Source organism: Gymnodraco acuticeps, unplaced genomic scaffold (assembly GCF_902827175.1).
Source record: "Gymnodraco acuticeps unplaced genomic scaffold, fGymAcu1.1, whole genome shotgun sequence".
NCBI lineage: Eukaryota > Metazoa > Chordata > Actinopteri > Perciformes > Bathydraconidae > Gymnodraco > Gymnodraco acuticeps.
The window spans coordinates 1-22,754 of record NW_022990632.1 but is presented as its reverse complement, the minus strand read 5'-3'; the positions used below and the strand labels follow the sequence as shown (position 1 = coordinate 22,754).

At 41.2% G+C, this 22,754-nt stretch overlaps 1 protein-coding gene and 1 long non-coding RNA gene across 2 annotated transcripts; both read right to left on the bottom strand.

Annotated features, from left to right (window-relative positions):
* Window positions 1-755: 755 nt before the first annotated feature.
* Window positions 756-3,614, bottom strand: LOC117554714. Its single transcript, XR_004570309.1, has 3 exons — window positions 3,551-3,614; window positions 2,899-3,004; window positions 756-2,539 (listed from the first exon to the last, which is right to left on the bottom strand). It is a non-coding gene; the product is annotated as an uncharacterized LOC117554714 (long non-coding RNA).
* Window positions 3,615-5,178: 1,564 nt separating this feature from the next.
* LOC117554715 (neutrophil cytosol factor 4-like) lies at window positions 5,179-21,469 on the bottom strand. The gene is made up of 4 exons (XM_034229201.1): window positions 21,401-21,469; window positions 20,640-20,791; window positions 17,207-17,272; window positions 5,179-5,527 (listed from the first exon to the last, which is right to left on the bottom strand). Exons 1-4 carry the CDS (start codon window positions 21,467-21,469, stop codon window positions 5,320-5,322), a joined length of 495 nt encoding a protein of 164 aa, XP_034085092.1. The 3' UTR covers window positions 5,179-5,319.
* Window positions 21,470-22,754: the final 1,285 nt, after the last annotated feature.

Genomic DNA, 22,754 nt, shown 5'->3' with positions numbered 1-22,754 from the left:
AGGTGCAAACGCAGAACAACGGCCAAAAACGCATACATAAGCAGGAAACAGCTGCAAATAAGGAAATGAAAAAGAAACAAACCCTGAAAACAAACGCAACAGAAAAACGCTGCAAATACAAAAACACATACAAACCCCAAAACACACAGTGCTCCAGGCCTCTAGGGGGCGCGTTACGTGGAACAGATTGATGTCTGACTAGATATGGAGAGAACGAACGAGAGTGATGGAAATTCAAGCCGGAGGAAACAAAGTTGATCGAAGTGAACAAAGTCGATATATAAGAAGGTACGTTTTGTTTTGATACTAAGAGCGTCATATTTACCCAGCTAGCGTTAGCTTGTTTGGTGAAAGAGCTTGCAAGTCAGGAGACAGCATTGTGCACCTACTGTAACTCTTGACATCATGTATATTATAGGCAGTGCTTGAATTGGAATCAAAAAGGAGCCAGTACTCTAAATCAGCAACTGTTTCAAGTCAATTTATTTATAGAGCCCAAAAACAAGTATTTGGCTCAAAGTCATATATATCCTGTAATGCTGGTTCGTCTCTTTACTGTATATTCTAGAAAGGCTCACTGAACCTAAACAACATGACTCAGGGTGCATCTGAGATTAGAGGGGGTGCAGGGGTAAAGTGCTATTTTTATAAGTGGGGAGTGGACCTGACACCCTCTAGGGGGGTCTGGGGGCATGCTCCCCCGGGAAGATTTTGTTTTCAATATTGAAGTTAGAAGCATCAATCTGGTGCACTTTGAGAGCAACATGAAGGATATATGGATACCTCTCAACATCCATATGAAACAACTGTTAACAGATTTACTTTTTCTTTATGGATATAAAGTACAGCCTGAGACATTCCAAATGTTCCAACAGTGAGCACTCCACGAATGGACAACAGTTTGCAGGGTAAAATAAAGCATTGCCAACATATTATTTTGTGCCACAAGAAGCAGAATGTTTTAACAGCACAGTAGTTTGAATATATTTGTTGTTTACCTTTATCAGACCTCTCCGGCCCCACAGCCAGCGTCTGATCGGGTAAGACTGATTCAAAATGTAATTATACCATGTAGGTTCGAATTTGGGAAGATGAAATCAATAAATACCTTTGTGTACTAATGACACTGTGATTAGATCAACTGCATGTATTTCCTGAGTACAAATAGGAACCAAGCCCATTCCAGGAAGAGGTCCAGTAGATAGAAGTGGTTCTGCCCCGGGTCAGAACCACTTCTATCGGTAAACGAGGTTGACAGTTGCATCGTGACACAGTTGTTTGGTGTATCTTTATTTTACATTTGTTTGTTTGTATAGCCTCCAATCACAGTGGGTAACATTGCCAGGAAGCAGAACAATTATACTTTCATACATTTCCAAATGACACCCACAACATCGGACATCTTAGTGAAGACGATACAAAAAACACCCACAAATATTTTTCAAAGATCAGATATTGTTTGTTGCATCCATTTCAAATGTTTACAAGGATTGTGCAGGAGTACGACAAAGTGCTGTTGTCAGTTTAGAACCCAATGTATTAAAGAAACAGGAAGAGGATCGACATCCTTTTGTAAATACGACTGTCATGCGTATATTATGTATTTGAAAGTAATTATTCAACTGTCTTCTCACTGCAGCAACTACACAAATGTGTATCATTATTAATAGCCAGTCTGAGCCAGAAGACAAAATGGAGCAAAGGCATTAATTGTTACTATTACCACTTAATTGTTCTATTCTATACTTTAAATCTTATTACTAGCTTCATCATTTAATATTACAATACATCAGTGTGTCTTTCCCAGCACAGAATACCTGACTGCGGCACACATTGTTGCAGAACTCTGCAAAAAGAACAAATACATCTTGCAGCAGGTTCAATACAACCTGGTCTCACCAGAATGCGTGACTCCACCACGACTCCTTAACACCGCAGTGCGTGGTGGAGTCACGGACTCTGCTACATTTACGTGTCTGCACCACGCAAACAACCCAATGTAAAGTGAATGAGGCTCCTTTGTCGTGGTGCGCACACGCATTTATACAACGTCCAGCAGTGAGCTTTTATTCTATGAAACGTTTTTAAAATCTAATTTATAGCTTGTAGTAACTCACGGGAGGCTTCTTTTATTTTATTTGTATTCATAATCATTTGTATTTTTCATCAGAATGTATTGTGACAACCCTGTCTCCTAAAAATGACGTTCCCACAGAACTCAACTGCATTCTCAATTACGTTTAGCTAGAAACGTATTTTCTCCCACGTTACGTTCATTATGAATGTTTCTCAAATACGTTTATTTTCTACATATCTTTGCCATTTATTGTCTTGCTTATAATAATAGTCATTTATAAATATCATTTTAGAGCACACATTTGAAATCAGTAGGCGAGGCTGTAATTTCGCCAGCTGTTCCTCTCATGAGCGAGGCAGAAAATAATAGTTTTAACATGCCAAAAAGCTGCTGTCGTTTATTGCTCCTCAAACATTCAAACACATCCAGAGTTGCGTGTTCCTGACCCTCCTTATGGAAGGCCTGAGAATGTGAAGAAAACATCACGTCAGCAACTGTTTGTGCCCCATGGCGGTGTGACTTTCCAGCCGCTCGGCTCACTGTCTCAAAATCTGATTCTAAATGTATAATATTCTCTATAAAGATATAACTAATACACAATTATGAATGTATAATATAAGCTGTTTTGTGTATTTAATCATGCGTTGGTCTACAATTTAATGATGGCTTCTACATATCTCACATAAACAGAGGATGACAAAATGTGTCCTTCATGCTGATAACTAGTGCATGCATCTGCAATTAGTATTCTAAACAGAGCAGAGTGTTGAATCCTTATGTCTTGCATTTGAAACAGATACAATACAAAAAGGTGAACTTACTGTTGTGTTCAACTTCTGCCACAAACTGTACATGTTTGCCACAGGAGCCACAGAACACTTGAACTGTCCCCAGATGTTGGCCACAGAAAGGACACAACATGGCGGCCTGAAAAGACATACATTGATGTAGTGAATCCATTTAATCAAGTCAATGAAAAACAGTCTAAATAGTGGTTAGCTAAATAAATAGAAAGATACATCATGTTTACAGTTGAATCTGTGTTCTCTCTCCTTGAATGTCTTCTCTATATTTGTTCTTGCGCATGTCTAATGCACACTACTCTCCTGTCATTACTTTGTCCCTCTTCACATGTTGTTCTCTCTCTCTCTTTCTCTCTTAATTCAATTCAATAGCTTTATTAGCATGACCATAGTTACAGGTAATTGCTAAAGCTCTGTATAGTTGCAACATCTATACACAAATACATACATATAAACAAACTGCTAAGAATTCAAATGTCCTTTTTCCGCGGTACTCACTATGGCCCGTGTTATTTGCCTGCACTCGATTTGTCATCTCTTTTAACAATGTTCTTCCCTCACTGTATCTTCTCTTCACGTGAAGCTCTCCTCAGCTGGTGTAGTAGTTAGGCACGCTAACGCTAGCTGCGTAAATATGACGCTCTTTGTATAAAAACAAAACAAAACTTACCTTCTTATATCTTTCTCCACTTCAATCAACTTTGTTTTTCCTCCCGATTTCCATCACTCTCGTTCGTTCTCTCTGTCAGGTCAGAAATCAATCTATTCCACGTAGCGCGCCCCCTAGAGGCCTGGAGAGTGTTGGGGTTTGTGTGTGTTTTGGTGTTTGTATGTGTTTTGGGGTTTGTGTGTGTTTTTATATTTGCAGCATTTTTCTGTTGCGTTTGTTTTCAGGGTTTGTGTGTTGTATTTAGGTTTTATTTGTTTTCAGGATTTGTTTGTTTTTCATTACAATATTTGCAGCTGTTTCCTGCTTATGAATGCGTTTTTGGCCGTTGTTCTGCGTTTGCACCTGCCGGCCACCAGTTTCAGGATGCAGAAAGTCCTCTTTATTTTTAGCTGTCGTTACGGATGAAGGTTTTGTAACTGGAGAAAAGCTGAACAATGATACAACCATAAAATGACAGAGAGAGACCAAAGTACCCTGAACAACATCTCAATGAAAACAGAAGACAACATTCAGCTATTTCCCCCCCCAAAAGTATTTCCGAGAAAAATAATCTGAATTTTCAGAATCATTGTTTTTATCATGAAAACAATATTATCATCAAATTGTCAGAATTTTTTAAACGTAATAAAATGAAAAGATAAATCTGAAAAAAGGTAAATTCTACGGAGCCCCTACATGGAAAAAAATAAATAAAGAGAGAGTAAAAAAAAAGTCAGGATAACGGGTAAGTATCTCGTGAGCACGAGAAACCCGTTTTCCTGACTTTATTTTTGTTCTCAAATTTTTTTTGTATGTCTCTTAAACCGTTATCCCGACTTTTTGTTATCTTCTTTTTTTCCATGTCCCTTTAGGGTCTTCATAGAATTCTAAGATTTTCTAAAAAAATGTAATCTGAATATTTTTTTTCCTGAATTTCTAGAGTCATTGTTTTTATCATGAAAATATAATATCATTGAATTTTAGGAATTTTTGAAACTTAATAAAATGAAAAAATAAATCTGAAAAAGACACATTCTCTTTTTTAGATTTATTAAAAAAGTCTATATTTATTTTTTCATTGTTTTTTTCTTGGAGTTCTGAGGTTTTCGGAAAAATGTTATTCATCAAAAAAAGTAGGAATTCCGATTTTTTTCTCAGAATTCCGACTTTTTTCAAAATAATCTCAGAAGAAAAATATGAATTTAAATTTCTGTCTTTCTTTATGATAATTTTCTAAAAATCTGAATTCTGAGAAAAAAAATCGGAATTCCGATTTTTCAGATATGATTTTTTTATGAGATTAAAGTCTGAATTCCGACAACATTCTAAAAATTCTGAAATCTTAAGAAAACCAATTGAAATAAAAAAGAATTCGAGAATAATTAAATTATTTATATTCAGAATTTTTTTTAATTATTAGTTTTCAGAATTCTTGGAAACATTTAATTGTATTTATTTCAGTAAATATTCAATTACATTTTTTTTTCCTCAAAAGAATAATAATTTTGAGAATTTGTTTTCCTAAAAATCTCAGGACTCAAAATGTAATTCGCTGTTATTCAGATCTCAATTTTTCGCCACATGTGGCCCCACTGTAATTATTCTCTTGTAGCTTCTCGAGTGCAGTAGGAAAAAAAAGGCATGTCAAATGTAATTAAAGGAGTTTATTACGAAGTGAAATGTGTCGTCCAATAACTGAAACAGTGACATCTATAACTTGCAGGATCAGATCCATTGATCTGTTATAATAACACTAAATATCTTCTGTAGATTATTTCTCTAAACTCCTCTCAGGCCTCGGAGTTGTACACGGAGAGGTCAGAGGTCGCGCTCACGTGGATTTCCCACAGGAACTGATTGGCCGGCCTCTTGATTCTGTCTCTCTGCGTTCGGCTCTCTCGGATCATCAGCTGCACGTCCTCGTCCTCCAGAATCCGGATCAGGTCGTCCTCGGCGTCGCGGTAGTTTATGGAGATGTCGTCCTCCTTGAAGACGTCCCTGAAGAGAGATAAAGAAAGGGAGGAGGTGACTTCAGACATAAATAAATACATGTTATAAAAACAAGGTTCCCAATGACTTTCAAGCTCCATTTTCCTCACATTCAAGATGAATTACCCTTTACATTTTTTGAAGCAGTTGGTGCAGAACACAATCATGCAAACAACAGGATGCCGCCTGTTTACGTTTAACGGTAAGTGAACAAAAACATATAACTTCATATCATTTCTACGCTTGCTCATAATTTCAAGTACTCCAAATGACTATTGTCTATTTCTTTTGTTTCTCAAATTCAAAAACGTTCCAGGGTCAACATGAATCGAGTTTGCACCCCAACTATCCTACCAAAATAAAATACTTCTCAAAAGGTCATTCATCTCCACAAAGAAAGTAAAAAGGAGGTTGAAGTTGTGGAATGATAAAACCTAAATGATTAAAGATCACATCCAGTTATTTCATTAGAACATAAACCCTCTAGTTTTGATATAAAATATGGAGAAGATCTAAAAAAAATAAAACAAAATCTTAAAAGCAGAGTCATTCGAAGTAAGGACAAACGGGTCTGTATTTTTGAAAAACACATCATGCTAACTTCATGATAAAGTTTAAATGTACGCTATTTTTGGATTCAGAAAGACATTTAGTTTACGTCCTCCATTTTCTCGGGTAAACTCACTAATGGCGACGAGTTCTTCCATTACTTCGAAATAACTAATGTTTCCCCAAAATAATGGGATAACTTTCAGCAGATAATAATTACAATAATTCAATAGATTTCATGAATTAAAAGTAATATGTCTTTGTCTGTATCTTCTCATTTTGTTATTTAATTATAATGATATAACTCACATCAGGCGCTTTCACACCGGAGTACTTTTCCCAGGAATAGTTCCTGGGATTTTGCGTTCACACCAAAAAGATCTGGAACTAGAACTTTTTTTCGGGAACCTTTTCACCCCTTTTTAGCCCATGTTAGAGAGGTGGTACTTTCCTGGGGAGGAAAAGGTTTCCATTTCTGATTGGCTGGGCGAATTGCAAACCACGCCCCGTAAAAAACAGAAACGTTTTGTGAAGCCACCATTTTATTTACTCGCATTAGCATTATTAGCATTAGCCCAGCGCACCAACGGAGAGAGACCAACTTATGGCAATGCAAAATAAAACGCGGTGGAGTCACCCAAAGTCCCGGAGTCCGGGGGGCTCCGGGGACTTTGGGTGGCAGTATACGCCGTGAAGTTGTTTGCGGCCTGCCAGTAAACCCAAAGCAGAAGAAGTGACGTCAGCGGCTTCATTTGCATAATCCTCCCTCAGGGACTTATTCCGGTTTGAACGCGATCTACTAGAAAGTTCAGGAATTAAAGAGTTCCGGGGAACAGGGATAATAACCTGTTTGTATTTTCTACATGTAGGCTTTTTATACAGACTTTCTTTCACATACAGTGTTTGTTAAAAGTCATTTGAATAATCCATTCATTCTCCCAGTAAAGGAAATTACTTGATCAGCTTGATTAAAATGTTGCTGTGGGAATAATCACCAATAAACCGTGTGCAGGACCAAAGGAAATTAGATATGAAGTTACCGCCTTCCTCTAAATTAAGAAAGATATATTTGTGTCTGGGAAATAATAAGAGAGCGAGGGAGGGAGTGAACTTTTAGGAGGTTTTTTCTGCAGGCACAACATGTGTTTTCTCATTAGTGAACATGGATTTAATTGATCTGACTCTTTTATCCAGAGGGACTTTCAATGAGTGCAAAAACCAGTCCACATGCTAACAAAGGTATCCCAACTGTAGCTGTGAACATGACAGGATGTGTGATTAGCTAGAAGAGCATCAGGACTGTTTGAGGCAGATGATAGCTATGTGATTAACATGATGATTCAGCCTCTATGGAGAGAGACATCAAGCATGCTCATTTCTGACGTGGAGCTAATCTGAAGTAAACATTGAATACTGCTTTCTATTCCTCCATCTTGTGACTGAGTAACTCCCTCTCTTGGATATCAGCATGTGAAGGACACTGTTCAGGAACTATTTGGCGGTACTGCAACTTCCGTATCAGTCCGTGACGTCACTGGGCCCAGAAATACTTTTTCCCATTGACTAACATGAGGAAAAAGACGTCTGTAAATCGGTGGATATTTGTTTTAACTAAGTAAACTACCCAGTATGAACTATTGTATAGCCCTTATTAGAATCATTTGGTCCTTAAAGTTGTAAAATGCACTAAAAGCCGAATCTAGATGTATTGTCTCTCCATTCATTCTAGTGAGCCGAGAGTGGGAGCTCGGGGGGGCGGGGCTTAATGGCAGGAGGCGGGGCTTAAGGGGTGCATGCTCTGTGAGCGCACATACGGGTTCTTCTGCTCTGACAGCCAGGCATGCTGGGTAATCTGTGACGTTTCACTCTCTCAAAAGTTGGGCCATTTTGTCCTCATGCGCCAATGAGCAGCTCTCATAGGAAAGAACGAGGCCCCGCCTCCCACGCTGTATCCAGTTCTTATTATACATCCATGATCTGGGTCCCACTCGCAGTGATAATAATAATACTAATAATGATGGCGTAGAAAGCCGTTTGGCAGACACAGAGCGTAGTGCACGTTGTTGGAGTAAATGGTTTGACCAAGGCCTTGATGTCGGAGTGGAAACATGCAGGATTTAGTCCATTTACTTACGGTAAGTTAGAAAGTATTAATCACATCTAATAAACGATATGCTTTCACAAAATATATAATTTCAAGCACTTCAATTAAATATGTCTTTGTCTATTTATTCATTTCATTTTCCTCAAATTCAAAAGCTTTCAAGGGTGAATGTGAATCATTTAAAAAAAAAAAACTATCATTTTTAAATTAAAGTGTTGCCTAAATGTAAAAAATCTCAATAAAAAGGGGTCGAATTTCTTTGTTTAGTTGAACGAAAATAATCAACCGTCATGTTGTAATCACATTAAAATAATTCTTTTTTTTGCAAGATGACGAACTATGAGTATATCTGAAAAGTAGCTTTCAACAAACAACAAAAAAAGGATCTGTATTTTGAATAACACATCATGTTAAAGGATGGACCAGATCCCTTCACAGCTCGGTAGACCAGTACCAGGGTCTTGAGTGTCTTACAACATTCTCTTGCACTATTTGATCTGTTTTATTAGTTGTATGTCCTTTATATGTTCATGTCGCTCTGTTGGAGGTGACTTCAGTTGTTATTGTCATATCTACACTGTAGTTATTAGAGGTGGGAATCACCAGGCTCCCCACGATACGATACTATCGCGATACTTAAGCAACGATGCGATAGTATTGTGATTCTACGATATGCTAAGTATTGCGATACGATATATTGCGATATTGCAAATCCCATGGCTCATATCCATGTCCATCTCCCCTTCCTGGTTAAAAAAATTATTTGTAATTTGAATAGTTTATGTAAATAACCCAATGTGTGTTATTTGAACCTGAAAAGGAGATGGCATTGTTCTTATTACTTTCATTGCAATTGTATACATGTCTTAACGTCACTTCCTGTTATACGACCATCGCGATACCGTGATACCCTGCCATTAAAAACGTCACCATCCCTCCGTTTCATTAGTATCGGTACTTTAAGAATGACGGGGAAAAGTACTCCGGTGAAAAAGCGCTGTTTTAATAAGAGCCGTGTGTGTTCAGCGCTCTGCTTCCACTCCCTGCACTGCAGCCGTGCCTGCAGTCCCTCCCCTCTCAAGCACGCTCTAAGTGCCTCCCCTCTCAAGCACGCTCTAAGTCCCTCCCCTCTCAAGCACGCTCTAAGTCCCTCCCCTCTCAAGCACGCTCTAAGTCCCGCCCCTCTCAAGCACGTTCTAAGTGCCTCCCCTCTCAAGCACGCTCTAAGTCCCTCCCCTCTCAAGCACGCTCTAAGTGCCTCCCCTCTCAAACACGCTCTAAGTGCCTCCCCTCTCAAGCACGCTCTAAGTGCCTCCCCTCTCAAGCACGCTCTAAGTGCCTCCCCTCTCAAGCACGTTCTAAGTCCCTCCCCTCTCAAGCATGCTCTAAGTGCCTCCCCTCTCAAGCACGCTCTAAGTCCCTCCCCTCTCAAGCACGCTCTAAGTGCCTCCCCTCTCAAGCACGCTCTAAGTCCCTCCCCTCTCAAGCACGCTCTAAGTCCCTCCCCTCTCAAGCACGCTCTAAGTCCCTCCCCTCTCAAGCACGCTCTAAGTCCCTCCCCTCTCAAGCACGCTCTAAGTCCCTCCCCTCTCAAGCACGCTCTAAGTGCCTCCCCTCTCAAGCACGCTCTAAGTCCCTCCCCTCTCAAGCACGCTCTAAGTGCCTCCCCTCTCTCGTGCACGCGCTAGCTGCCAGAGCATGTGAGAAGACGAGAAGCATGGCTGCAAGTGGGAGTGCAACTGCCGCTGCGCCTCGGCTTGTTGACAAAAAAGACGCCAGAAGCGAAATGTGGAAGTATTTGAGCGATATCTCTGACAGTGAGGGCAAGCCTACGGACACCACGAGGCCTGTCTGTGAGACATGTTTCAGATCCCTGCAAACCAAGGGAGCCAACACATCAGACTTGGCTAAGCACCTCGCCGACCGGAATCCAGAGCTGTTTAAAGAATTTAAAGACAGACAGGTTAGTGAATGTGATAGATAACATAATTACATCATGCTCAAGCCATGCCCTCAAATCTAAGTCAAACAAGTGTAATTTATTTTGTGACAAACTAACGTTTTCGTAATTTGACGAGGCAATTAATGGCTATCTTTTTAGCTAACTTACCAATGTGGCTAACATCTGCAATGTACATTTTGTCAATAATTATTTATATTACAGTACTATTACATGTTAATAAAATATTACAAAAAAATTATATTTTATAAAACAAAAAAGTTGTTTGAGATGATGCTTAATTTTATTTAATACAAATTATTGTCATTTATTTTGTTTATTGTTCTCATTGTTTAAAAGTTTGTGTTATGATTCTGGTGTGAAATAAAGCACAATAATTACATTTAAGACTGTTTCCCTTTTTTTAAGAAAAGTATCGAAAAATAATCGGAATCGCAATTCTTGACTTGGTATCGGTATCGAAACCAAAATGTTGGTATCGTGACAACACTAGTATCGATACAATATCACCACTTAAAGTATCGCGATGCTGTATCGATTATTTCCCCCACCCCTAGTAGGTAGTGTGCACATGATGATAAAGACTTATATATTATATATATAAGAATATTTAATCTTGAAAAAGAGTATTCTACTGTCTATCACAGTGTTTCTCAAAGTGTGGTCCGCGGACCACTGGTGGTCCGTGAGCGCTCCCTAGTGGTCAGTGAGTATATTGGTACAATTTCACATTTGAAATAAATAAATACATTTAAGTTTTCCGCATTCTCGCAGCTTAACTTTCACTTTAGATGTCATGATATCGCCCAGCGCAACACCTTCGTCACACATGTTGCCACTTGTTTGTACCATTTTCAGGTGATTTGTAATCTGTTCTAGAAAAACGATGAGGTTTGTTTTAGATTTCAAGAAGCGTATAAAACAAACAATGGATGTATTTTATGAACATGTATCCATGCTGGAAGTAGATTTAGATGTTTTAGGAGTGAGATAGAGATTATTATCTAATATATGAATCCAATGAAGCATTGCATGAAGTCTGTTGCTGATCAGAGGCTGTTGTTGGGGCAGACCATGCAGGCCAGCCCGATGGTCACCAAGGTTCATGTTTTAATTGCATAAAAAAAAAAAAGCCCAGACGAGCCTAACATGTTAAAAAATGGCTTAGACTAAAGTTAAACTTGGGCCTGCGACCATAGGTTTACTGTATTTTGTTTTGAAAATCCACAGCGGAGTTTTGTGTCATACTACATGCGGTGTATTTTGCATTTCTCTCTGTAGCCAACGATCTGTGAGTCTGTTGGACATAAACTCCGTAATAAATGTAGTCTACATTTTATAAGAGGTGTAAAACCTGAGAGCATTTTAAATCGCATTTGAACGAAATGCTGATATAATATGTAGTTGTGTTTGTATTGTTGATTTAATGTGTGAACGAGGCGATGTAGAGAAGTCAAGCTGTCATTATTAGGCTGTCATTTGTTTATACTGTTGGAGTGGTGAGCAGGCCTTTTGTTTCTGGATTTTTGGGGAGTCAGGTGGTCCGTGAGGGTTTCTCTATTGCTTACTGTAAGTGGTCCTTGATATGCAAACGTTTGAGAAACACTGGTCTATCAGATTGTAATGATTGTAATGATTGTATGTATTACTTCATGCATTTTACTTAAAAGACTGAGCGTGGTTTGTCCTTGTTTGTCATGCTTTGCTTTCTGTTATTTTGTTCATGTATGTCTGTAAGACATTGCTTTTGTCGGGACCCCCTTGAAAACGAGATGCATGTCAAGGAGTTTATCCTAATAAACACATGCCTATATATATATTCTGGCAGCCAGTAAAGGGAGGGGAGGAGAGGGGCATTGTTGGATAACTGGGGGAGGTTGAAAACCAGTCTTGCTGCAGCATTCTGAATTAGCTGTAGATTCATGACTGCACATGCATTTCCAACCCTGTAGAGATATGTGTTATATACTTACACATTATTATAATAGTGTTAATATGATGGTAGTAACACCAGCAGGTCTGGATCAGCTGATACTACACTGAGAGTGTGATAAAACGTGTTAAGACGTGTTTATGATAAACCTAAAGTCCGCCTACAGACACGCTTTGATTCATTTTCTCTTTCTCCCTCGTTCAGGAAATCTGGCTCAAGATCCAAAGCTATAGTTTCTGATCTGTTTTCTTATTTAGAGGACCTGGACATCAGCAGGAGAGGACTCTTTAAAGTAGATACACTACATACTGATATACACCTGAACATCAGCAGGAGAGGACTCTTTAAAGTAGATACACTACATACTGATATACACCTGGACATCAGCAGGAGAGGACTATTTAAAGTAGAGACACTACATACTGATATACACCTGAGCATCAGCAGGAGAGGACTCTTTAAAGTAGAGACACTACATACTGATATACACCTGAACATCAGCAGGAGAGGACTCTTTAAAGTAGATACACTACATACTGATATACACCTGGACATCAGCAGGAGAGGACTCTTTAAAGTAGAGACACTACATACTGATATACACCTGAACATCAGCAGGAGAGGACTCTTTAAAGTAGATACACTACATACTGATATACACCTGAACATCAGCAGGAGAGGACTCTTTAAAGTAGAGACACTACGTACTGATATACACCTGAGGATCAGCAGGAGAGGACTCTTTAAAGTAGATACTCTACATACTGATATACACCTGAACATCAGCAGGAGAGGACTCTTTAAAGTAGAGACACTACATACTGATATACACCTGAACATCAGCAGGAGAGGACTCTTTAAAGTAGAGACACTACATACTGATATACACCTGGACATCAGCAGGAGAGGACTCTTTAAAAGTAGAGACACTACATACTGATATACACCTGGACATCAGCAGGAGAGGACTCTTTAAAGTATAGACACTACATACTGATATACACCTGAATATCAGCAGGAGAGGACTCTTTAAAGTAGAGACACTACATACTGATATACACCTGAACATCAGCAGGAGAGGACTCTTTAAAGTAGAGACACGACACATACTGAATATACACCTGAACACCAGCAGGAGAGGGACTCTTTAAAGTAGAGACACTACATACTGATATACACCTGAACATCAGCAGGAGAGGACTCTTTAAAGTAGAGACACTACATACTGATATACAACCTGGACATCAGCAGGAGAGACTCTTTAAAGTAGAGACACTACATACTGATATACACCTGAACATCAGCAGGAGAGGACTCTTAAAGTAGAGACACTACATACTGATATACACCTGGAACATCAGCAGGAGAGGACTCTTTAAAGTAGAGACACTACATACTGATATACACCTGGAACATCAGCAGGAGAGGACTCTTTAAAGTAGAGACTACTACATACTGATATACACCTGAACATCAGCAGGAGAGGACTCTTTAAAGTAGAGACACTACATACTGATATACACCTGGACATCAGCAGGAGAGGACTCTTTAAAGTAGAGACACTACATACTGATATACACCTGGACATCAGCAGGAGAGGAACTCTTTAAAGTAGAGACTACTACATACTGATATACACCTGAACATCAGCAGGAGAGGACTCTTTAAAGTAGAGACACTACATACTGATATACACCTGGACATCAGCAGGAGAGGACTCTTTAAAGTAGAGACACTACATACTGATATACACCTGGACATCAGCAGGAGAGGACTCTTTAAAGTAGAGACACTACATACTGATATACACCTGGACATCAGCAGGAGAGGACTCTTTAAAGTAGAGACACTACATACTGATATACACCTGGACATCAGCAGGAGAGGACTCTTTAAAGTAGAGACACTACATACTGATATACACCTGGACATCAGCAGGAGAGGACTCTTTAAAGTAGAGACACTACATACTGATATACACCTGAACATCAGCAGGAGAGGACTCTTTAAAGTAGAGACACTACATACTGATATACACCTGGACATCAGCAGGAGAGGACTCTTTAAAGTAGAGACACTACATACTGATATACACCTGAACATCAGCAGGAGAGGACTCTTTAAAGTAGAGACACTACATACTGATATACACCTGAACATCAGCAGGAGAGGACTCTTTAAAGTAGAGACACTACATACTGATATACACCTGAACATCAGCAGGAGAGGACTCTTTAAAGTAGAGACACTACATACTGATATACACCTGAACATCAGCAGGAGAGGACTCTTTAAAGTAGAGACACTACATACTGATATACACCTGAACATCAGCAGGAGAGGACTCTTTAAAGTAGAGACACTACATACTGATATACACCTGAACATCAGCAGGAGAGGACTCTTTAAAGTAGAGACACTACATACTGATATACACCTGAACATCAGCAGGAGAGGACTCTTTAAAGTAGAGACACTACATACTGATATACACCTGAACATCAGCAGGAGAGGACTCTTTAAAGTAGAGACACTACATACTGATATACACCTGAACATCAGCAGGAGAGGACTCTTTAAAGTAGAGACACTACATACTGATATACACCTGAACATCAGCAGGAGAGGACTCTTTAAAGTAGAGACACTACATACTGATATACACCTGAACATCAGCAGGAGAGGACTCTTTAAAGTAGAGACACTACATACATGATATACACCTGAACATCAGCAGGAGAGGACTCTTTAAAGTAGAGACGACTACATACTGATATCACGCTGAACATCAGCAGGAGAGGACTCTTTAAAGTAGAGACCAATACATACTGATATACACCTGAACATCAGCAGGAGAGGACTCTTTAAAGTAGAGACACTACATACTGATATACACCTGAACATCAGCAGGAGAGGACTCTTTAAAGTAGAGGACACTACATACTGATATACACCTGAACATCAAGCAGGAGAGGACTCTTTAAAGTAGGAGACACTACATACTGATATACACCTGAACATCAGCAGGAGAGGACTCTTTAAGTAGAGACACTACATACTGATATACACCTGAACATCAGCAGGAGAGGACTCTTTAAGTAGAGACACTACATACTGATATACACCTGAACATCAGCAGGAGAGGACTCTTTAAAGTAGAGACACTACATACTGATATACACCTGAGCATCAGCAGGAGAGGACTCTTTAAAGTAGAGACACTACATACTGATATACACCTGAGCATCAGCAGGAGAGGACTCTTTAAAGTAGAGACACTACATACTGATATACACCTGAGCATCAGCAGGAGAGGACTCTTTAAAGTAGAGACACTACATACTGATATACACCTGAACATCAGCAGGAGAGGACTCTTTAAAGTAGAGACACTACATACTGATATACACCTGAACATCAGCAGGAGAGGACTCTTTAAAGTAGAGACATTACATACTGATATACACCTGAGCATCAGCAGGAGAGGACTCTTTAAAGTAGAGACACTACATACTGATATACACCTGAACATCAGCAGGAGAGGACTCTTTAAAGTAGAGACACTACATACTGATATACACCTGAGCATCAGCAGGAGAGGACTCTTTAAAGTAGAGACACTACATACTGATATACACCTGAACATCAGCAGGAGAGGACTCTTTAAAGTAGAGACACTACATACTGATATACACCTGAACATCAGCAGGAGAGGACTCTTTAAAGTAGAGACATTACATACTGATATACACCTGAACATCATCAGGAGAGGACTCTTTAAAGTAGAGACACTACATACTGATATACACCTGAACATCAGCAGGAGAGGACTCTTTAAAGTAGAGACATTACATACTGATATACACCTGAACATCAGCAGGAGAGGACTCTTTAAAGTAGAGACACTACATACTGATATACACCTGAACATCAGCAGGAGAGGACTCTTTAAAGTAGAGACACTACATACTGATATACACCTGAACATCAGCAGGAGAGGACTCTTTAATAATCACAGTATATCTTCATCTTGAGTATTTATTCGGTTTCTCTGCCTCTGTATTTTTCCGTATGAATCCCAGGACAAACCCTAATGAGTAAAGCTGTATTAATTCCCCGTCCTGCACATATTAAACGGTTCTGCACCGCAAACCTGTAAATTGCCGGTTGCCCGTCACCGCCTCTCGTGAAATGACTTCCCTCCGGACCCCCCCCCCATGCATATGCTCATTACACCATCATATCTGTTCCTCCCTGACATTTCTCCCTCTCTCATTATCTGGTCATTTAGATGTGTGAGCGCCGCGATGATTAGCCTCTCCGTTCATAATCAGTCCATTCCTTCCGCTTACCTGCTCAATATTGTTTTTCTGTGTTCAGGCGTATTGAGCCCTGGAGAAGGAAGGATGAGACCCTGGACTTGTGTTTTAATATGACTGTTTTAATACGGTGGGAGGGGGAGGAGGACGGGGGAGGCATGAGTGAGTAGGAGAAAGAGAAGAAAGAAGATTTAAAAAAAGAAAGAGGAGGATTTAAGAAACAGTAAAGAAGGGCTGTCTTAAACATCATGATGATATTATAGATTATATAATGACTAGATTAGTCTAAAATGGAATAAATCTGTTCCATCATATTAACCTGTCAGATTTATTTTAAGTGCCCTATATCTTGCTAGGTAAAAACAATAGGTACCTGTTCTTTGTTGTAATTCAAGTATGATAACAGTTGTAGTATGACACTTGAAGAAGACTAACATAACATTTCATATGTGAATAATATTTGTGAAAATGTGTTGATTTTGATGCAATAAGAGAGATATTGTCAGACGCTTCACTGCCTGCTCTTCAGGCTTGTATCATCACATAGTTTCTGTTCCATTATCACATGTTGGAAGGTGCTGCAGTTCACTCACAGGTGTCGGGTCGCATAAAATCATTTCCCCCTCTAGATCTAAAAAATAAAGGCGGCTTTTCACACCCACTCAACTAATCCTCACATTTCTCTCAATCACCGTTTCCCACATGAAATAAAAACATAACGTAAAAAAGACACTTTTCAATGTCCATCGTACCCTGAAAACGGCTCCAGAGATAGTACAAGAAAGGAAGTGATAGAAAGATCTATAATTCAGTTAAAACCAACCTCATACGAGACAGCAGCTCCTTGTACGTCGGCTGGATGGTCAGGTCTTCTTGTACACACACATCTCTGAAAGAAACACACAATCATCTCCTTAAAGCACATTTATATCCTCCACAAGGTGTGGCCGACAGGTGCAACGCTTCAACACCCCAAATCCCTTCCATCAGGAGAAACGTGCTGCAGCTTAAGAAACGATGCAGATATAAAAACACAACAGTTCCTGTATTCATGAAGAAACGTCTTCAGCAACTTGAGGAGACATGGCAGCGTTTACTACAAGCTGTGAGACAGGGGACACTAAAGAGTGACGCACACAGCTGGGAGACCAGGGGACACTAAAGAGTGACGCACACAGCTGGGAGACCAGGGGACACTAAAGAGTGACGCACACAGCTGGGAGACCAGGGGACACTAAAGAGTGACACACAAAGCTGGGCAGGGACCTAGTGACCAGCTGAGACCAGGGACACTAAAGAGTGACAGCACACAGCTGGGAGACCAGGGGACACTAAAGAGTGACACACACAGCTGGGAGACCAGGGACACTAAAGAGTGACACACACAGCTGATGACCAGGGGACACTAAAAAGTGACGCACACAGCTGGGAGACCAGGGGACACTAAAGAGTGACGCACACAGCTGGAGACCAGGTGACACTAAAGAGTGACGCACACAACTGGGAGACCTGGGGACACTAAAGAGTGACGCACACAGCTGTGAGACCAGGGGACACTAAAGAGTGACGCACACAGCGGGAGACCAAGGGACACTAAAGAGTGACGCACACAGCTGGGAGACCAGGGGACACTAAAGAGTGACGCACACAGCGGGAGACCAGGTGACACTAAAGAGTGACGCACACAGCTGGGAGACTAGGGGACACTAAAGAGTGACACACACAGCTGGGAGACCAGGGGACACTAAATAGTGATGCACACAGCTGGAGACCAGGAGACACTAAAGAGTGACGCACACAGCTGGGAGACCAGGGGACACTAAAGAGTGACGCACACAGCTGGGAGACCAGGGGACACTAAAGAGTGACGCACAAAGCTGGGAGACCAAGGGACACTAAAGAGTGACACACACAGCTGATGACCAGGGGACACTAAAAAGTGACGCACACAGCTGGGAGACCAGGGGACACTAAAGAGTGACGCACACAGCTGGGAGACCAGGGGACACTAAAGAGTGACGCACAAAGCTGGGAGACCAAGGGACACTAAAGAGTGACACACACAGCTGGGAGACCAGGGGACACTAAAGAGTGACGCGCACAGCTGATGACCAGGGGACACTAAAAAGTGACGCACACAGCTGGGAGACCAGGGGACACTAAAGAGTGACACACACAGCTGGGAGACCAGGGGACACTAAAGAGTGACGCACACAGCTGGAGACCAGATAGGCTTCTCAATACTCAAATTTCCCCTCCTCGAGACTTAGACCCGCCCACAGGAGATGCGAGCGGAGGACCGAGGAGGGGAACCGAGGAGAGAGGAGGGGAAGCAGCAGACGTTTAAAGAAATGAGAACTCCTCTCCTCTGAGCGGTCATTTTAAAGAGACGTCCGTTCATTATTACGTGGCAACAGCTGCATCAGCTGTCGAGTGTTTTGTCATAGCGCTGTATCTCTGTTAGATCAGCTGAACATTGTTCCCCCACATATTTACTTTGAATTCATTGAGAGTGCGGTATAATGAGACAATAACAGGCTACAGACACACACACACAAATAAATCCCCCTCCTCTCTCTGGTCGCTGAAATGGGGAATTTAAATTACGGGCCAAAAGTTGTATTTACAAGTAGGCCTATTAAAAGTAAGCAGAGGACACCAAACCAACTGAGACCCGTCTGTCCGCCGCATCTACGCACTATACAACACACACCCTACACACTGTACAACACACACCTACACACTGTACAACACACACCTACACACTGTACCACACACACCTACACACTGTACAACACACACCTACACACTGTACCACACACACCTACACACTGTACCACACACACCTACACACTGTACCACACACACCTACAGCCCCTAAAGCATAATCAGGCTACAGCCGTTGTGTATTTTATTATGTGAAGCACTAAATGGTCTTAGAAAAATATCGACTCTTTGTTTGTAGATATCTACTAAACTAAAGCAAATAAAGAGAGTAGGCCTGTTATACTGAGTGATATATATTATACACACTGCTCTGCTTTCTGCATGGACCTCACAGCTGTTCTCTCTGGAAAGATCGCGACACGATGAAAGCAGTTTCTAAAATAATATCCAGGGGAGACATGCATAGCTGTCATTGGCTGAGATAAGTCCGGCCGTGTGTCACGCCTCCACCGTTCCTGGAAATGCATCCGTGGAGGAACCATCAGTGTATCCTCGGTTAGAGCTCCTCCAGAGAGCCTCCTCGACGCTCGATGCTCGGTCCTCGGTGTGCATTTAGAGAAATGAGACGTCCTTCAAAATGGCGCACTGAAATTCATTTCCGGGTCACTACCGGAGGACCGAGGACTCGAGGAGGGGAAATTTGAGTATTGAGAAGCCTCTCAGGTGACACTAAAGAGTGACGCACACAGCTGGGAGACCAGGGGACACTAAAGAGTGACGCACACAGCTGGGAGACCAGGGGACACTAAAAAGTGACGCACACAGCTGGGAGACCAGGGGACACTAAAGAGTGACGCACACAGCTGGGAGACCAAGGGACACTAAAGAGTGACGCACACAGCTGGGAGACCAGGGGACACTAAAAAGTGACGCACACAGCTGGGAGATCAGGGAACACTAAAGAGTGACGCACACAGCTGGGAGACCAGGGGACACTAAAGAGTGACACATACAGCTGGGAGACCAGGGGACACTAAAGAGTGTTGCACTTACTCAGTGCTTGAACTGGACCATAGTCTCCTGGTGAAATGGTTATGTAAATGTATGTGTCGTCTGCATAGCTATAGCCAGTGGTAGCATGTAGATGTTAAAGAGAAGAGGCCCCAGGATGGAGCCTCGAGGAACCCCACATGTCATATGTGTGTCAACTCAGATGTGTAGTTAGCTATAGAAACAACCTTTTCCCTGTCCTTTAAGTAGGATTCAAACCAGTTTACAAAAGTTGCTGAAAGTAGTAAATACAATATGTTGTGGTCAACAGTGTCAAACGCAGCACTGAGATCTAATAATACTAACACGGAGATTCTGATACTGTCTGTGTTTAAGTGGATGTCATTGAAGACCTTAAAGATCTCCTATCGTGCTATTTTCAGGCATATATCATGGGTCTAAGATATATACAAATATAAAAACATGTCTATGATGTGTTTTGCTCAAAATACTAAACAGATCATGCATTTTAGAAATGCTGGCGGTTTATTTGCGGTTTATTTTAATTGTGAAACATGCAGAAGTGTAGCTGAACACACCTGGTCTGGACTCCGGAGGGCGTCAGCAGGAAGCAGCGCAGGCAGCTGTAGGTCGGAGCTCCAGCCTCTGCCTCCACCTCACTCTCTGGGAGCGGCTTAATGATCTTCACGAAGGATTGTGGGAAAATACCTGTCTGATTGTTCACGGTGCCCTGAGGAAAAGATAGAAGAAAGAGAAAGAATATGATACAATACGATATTCTTCGGTACGATACTCTACGATACAATAGTCTGTCATACTCTACTCTACGATACAATACTGTACGATACTCTACGATACAATAGTCTGTCATACTCTACTCTACGATACAATACTCTACGATACTCTACAATATGATACTGTACGGTACGTGTAAGACACTATACCAAACGTGATTCTGATTCTCTACGGTACGAGTTTAAAACATGGTTTCGGGGATTTTGCTTCTTCATTTTTACACCACCAGCTTTTACAAAGATCTACTCAGATTAATAAAAAGCATTTCTATGGTGTGTTTAAAACATCCACCTTGATGCCCCAGTTGGATTTGTCACATTTTCCGCCCACAGCCGCTCTGTCCGCTGACTAAATCAAAGGCACTCGTCAACTTTTTCACAAGTGTTGCATTATCCTCTTCTCCCCGAACAACAAAAGGCTTTCTGATAGCATGCATGCTAACACAGAGGCAGAGAGAGTGTTGTGTAAGGGTTCTCATATTATCAGTGTTTTCTGTTGCAGCTTTTTGGATCTCTGCAGAAAGCCAGGGGCAAGATAAGTGCACCTCCTCCTCCTCCATGTTGCTTCTCATTCTCTCCACCTCCTCCCTTTCTCTCCCACTCAACCACTCCATCTCAACACCTTCCATATATATTTTTTTGTATCTGACACGTTTCCTGACCTCTCTTTAACTGCACCAGTTCCAGTGTTGCAGTTTTCCTGTCGAGCGTCTAATTTAAAATGCCCCACATCCCATATCAGGACATGCTGGTCATTAAGTAATTGTCCCAGTAGAGGAAACTGGAGCACCTGCAGTCACTTCTGAGGACGGAAATACCCTCTGGTCTCTGGTCTCTGGTCTCCACACACACACACACACACACACACACACACACACACACACACACAACACACACACACACACACACACACACACACACACACACACACACACACACACACACACACACACACACACACACACACACACACCACACACACACACACCACACACACACCACCACACACACACACACACACACACACACACACACACACACACACACACACACACCACACACACACACACACACACACACACACACACACACACACACATCACACACACACACACACACACACACACACACACACACACACACACACACCACACACACACACACACACACACACCACACACACACACACACACACACACACACACACACACACACACACACACACACACACTGTCTTTTGTCTTCACCATGTAGACATTCTGACAATGCGATACTACAAGCTTTGAAGTGACACAATTACTATTTTGGACAATTCAAAGAACACCAGACTTAATTGACTAAATCCTTTATTCAAGAGACATAAAACTCATCTAAAAGCGTGTCTTTACAACATTCACCAACCCCGGTTTGAGAGTGTGATATAGAGACTGTGCAACAGATAAAAGAGAAAGTAACCACCATTGCATTTTCACTTTTTGCTTACCCTGCTTTAGACGTTGCATGTCACTCAATAAAAAGACAGTAATACTCGTCTACGGGTAGCATCGTCAATCTCTAACTATAGGTAGGATGTCCTGTATTGAATGAACCTGTATGTGTGCGTAACATTAGCTTCTCTGACTGCTGTCCGGACAAGTCTATGGTTTCATTGTCAGGTTTAAGCGCTAAATCCAAATTCCAGAGAGGCGCCGACATAAGTGAAAGCGATCCATGGATTCTGCTCGTAATTCATAAGTACAGATGTCATTAATGAACGCTCCTATATCTCTGTGAAGAGCGTCTGTAAGGATTTTATATTTAGCGTTTCGGATCAAATCAGCTGAGAGATATATTGTCTCCTGATAACGTTGCTTTAGACGCTACCCTCCAAAAATGACTGAGCCATTTCCTTTTGTAGGA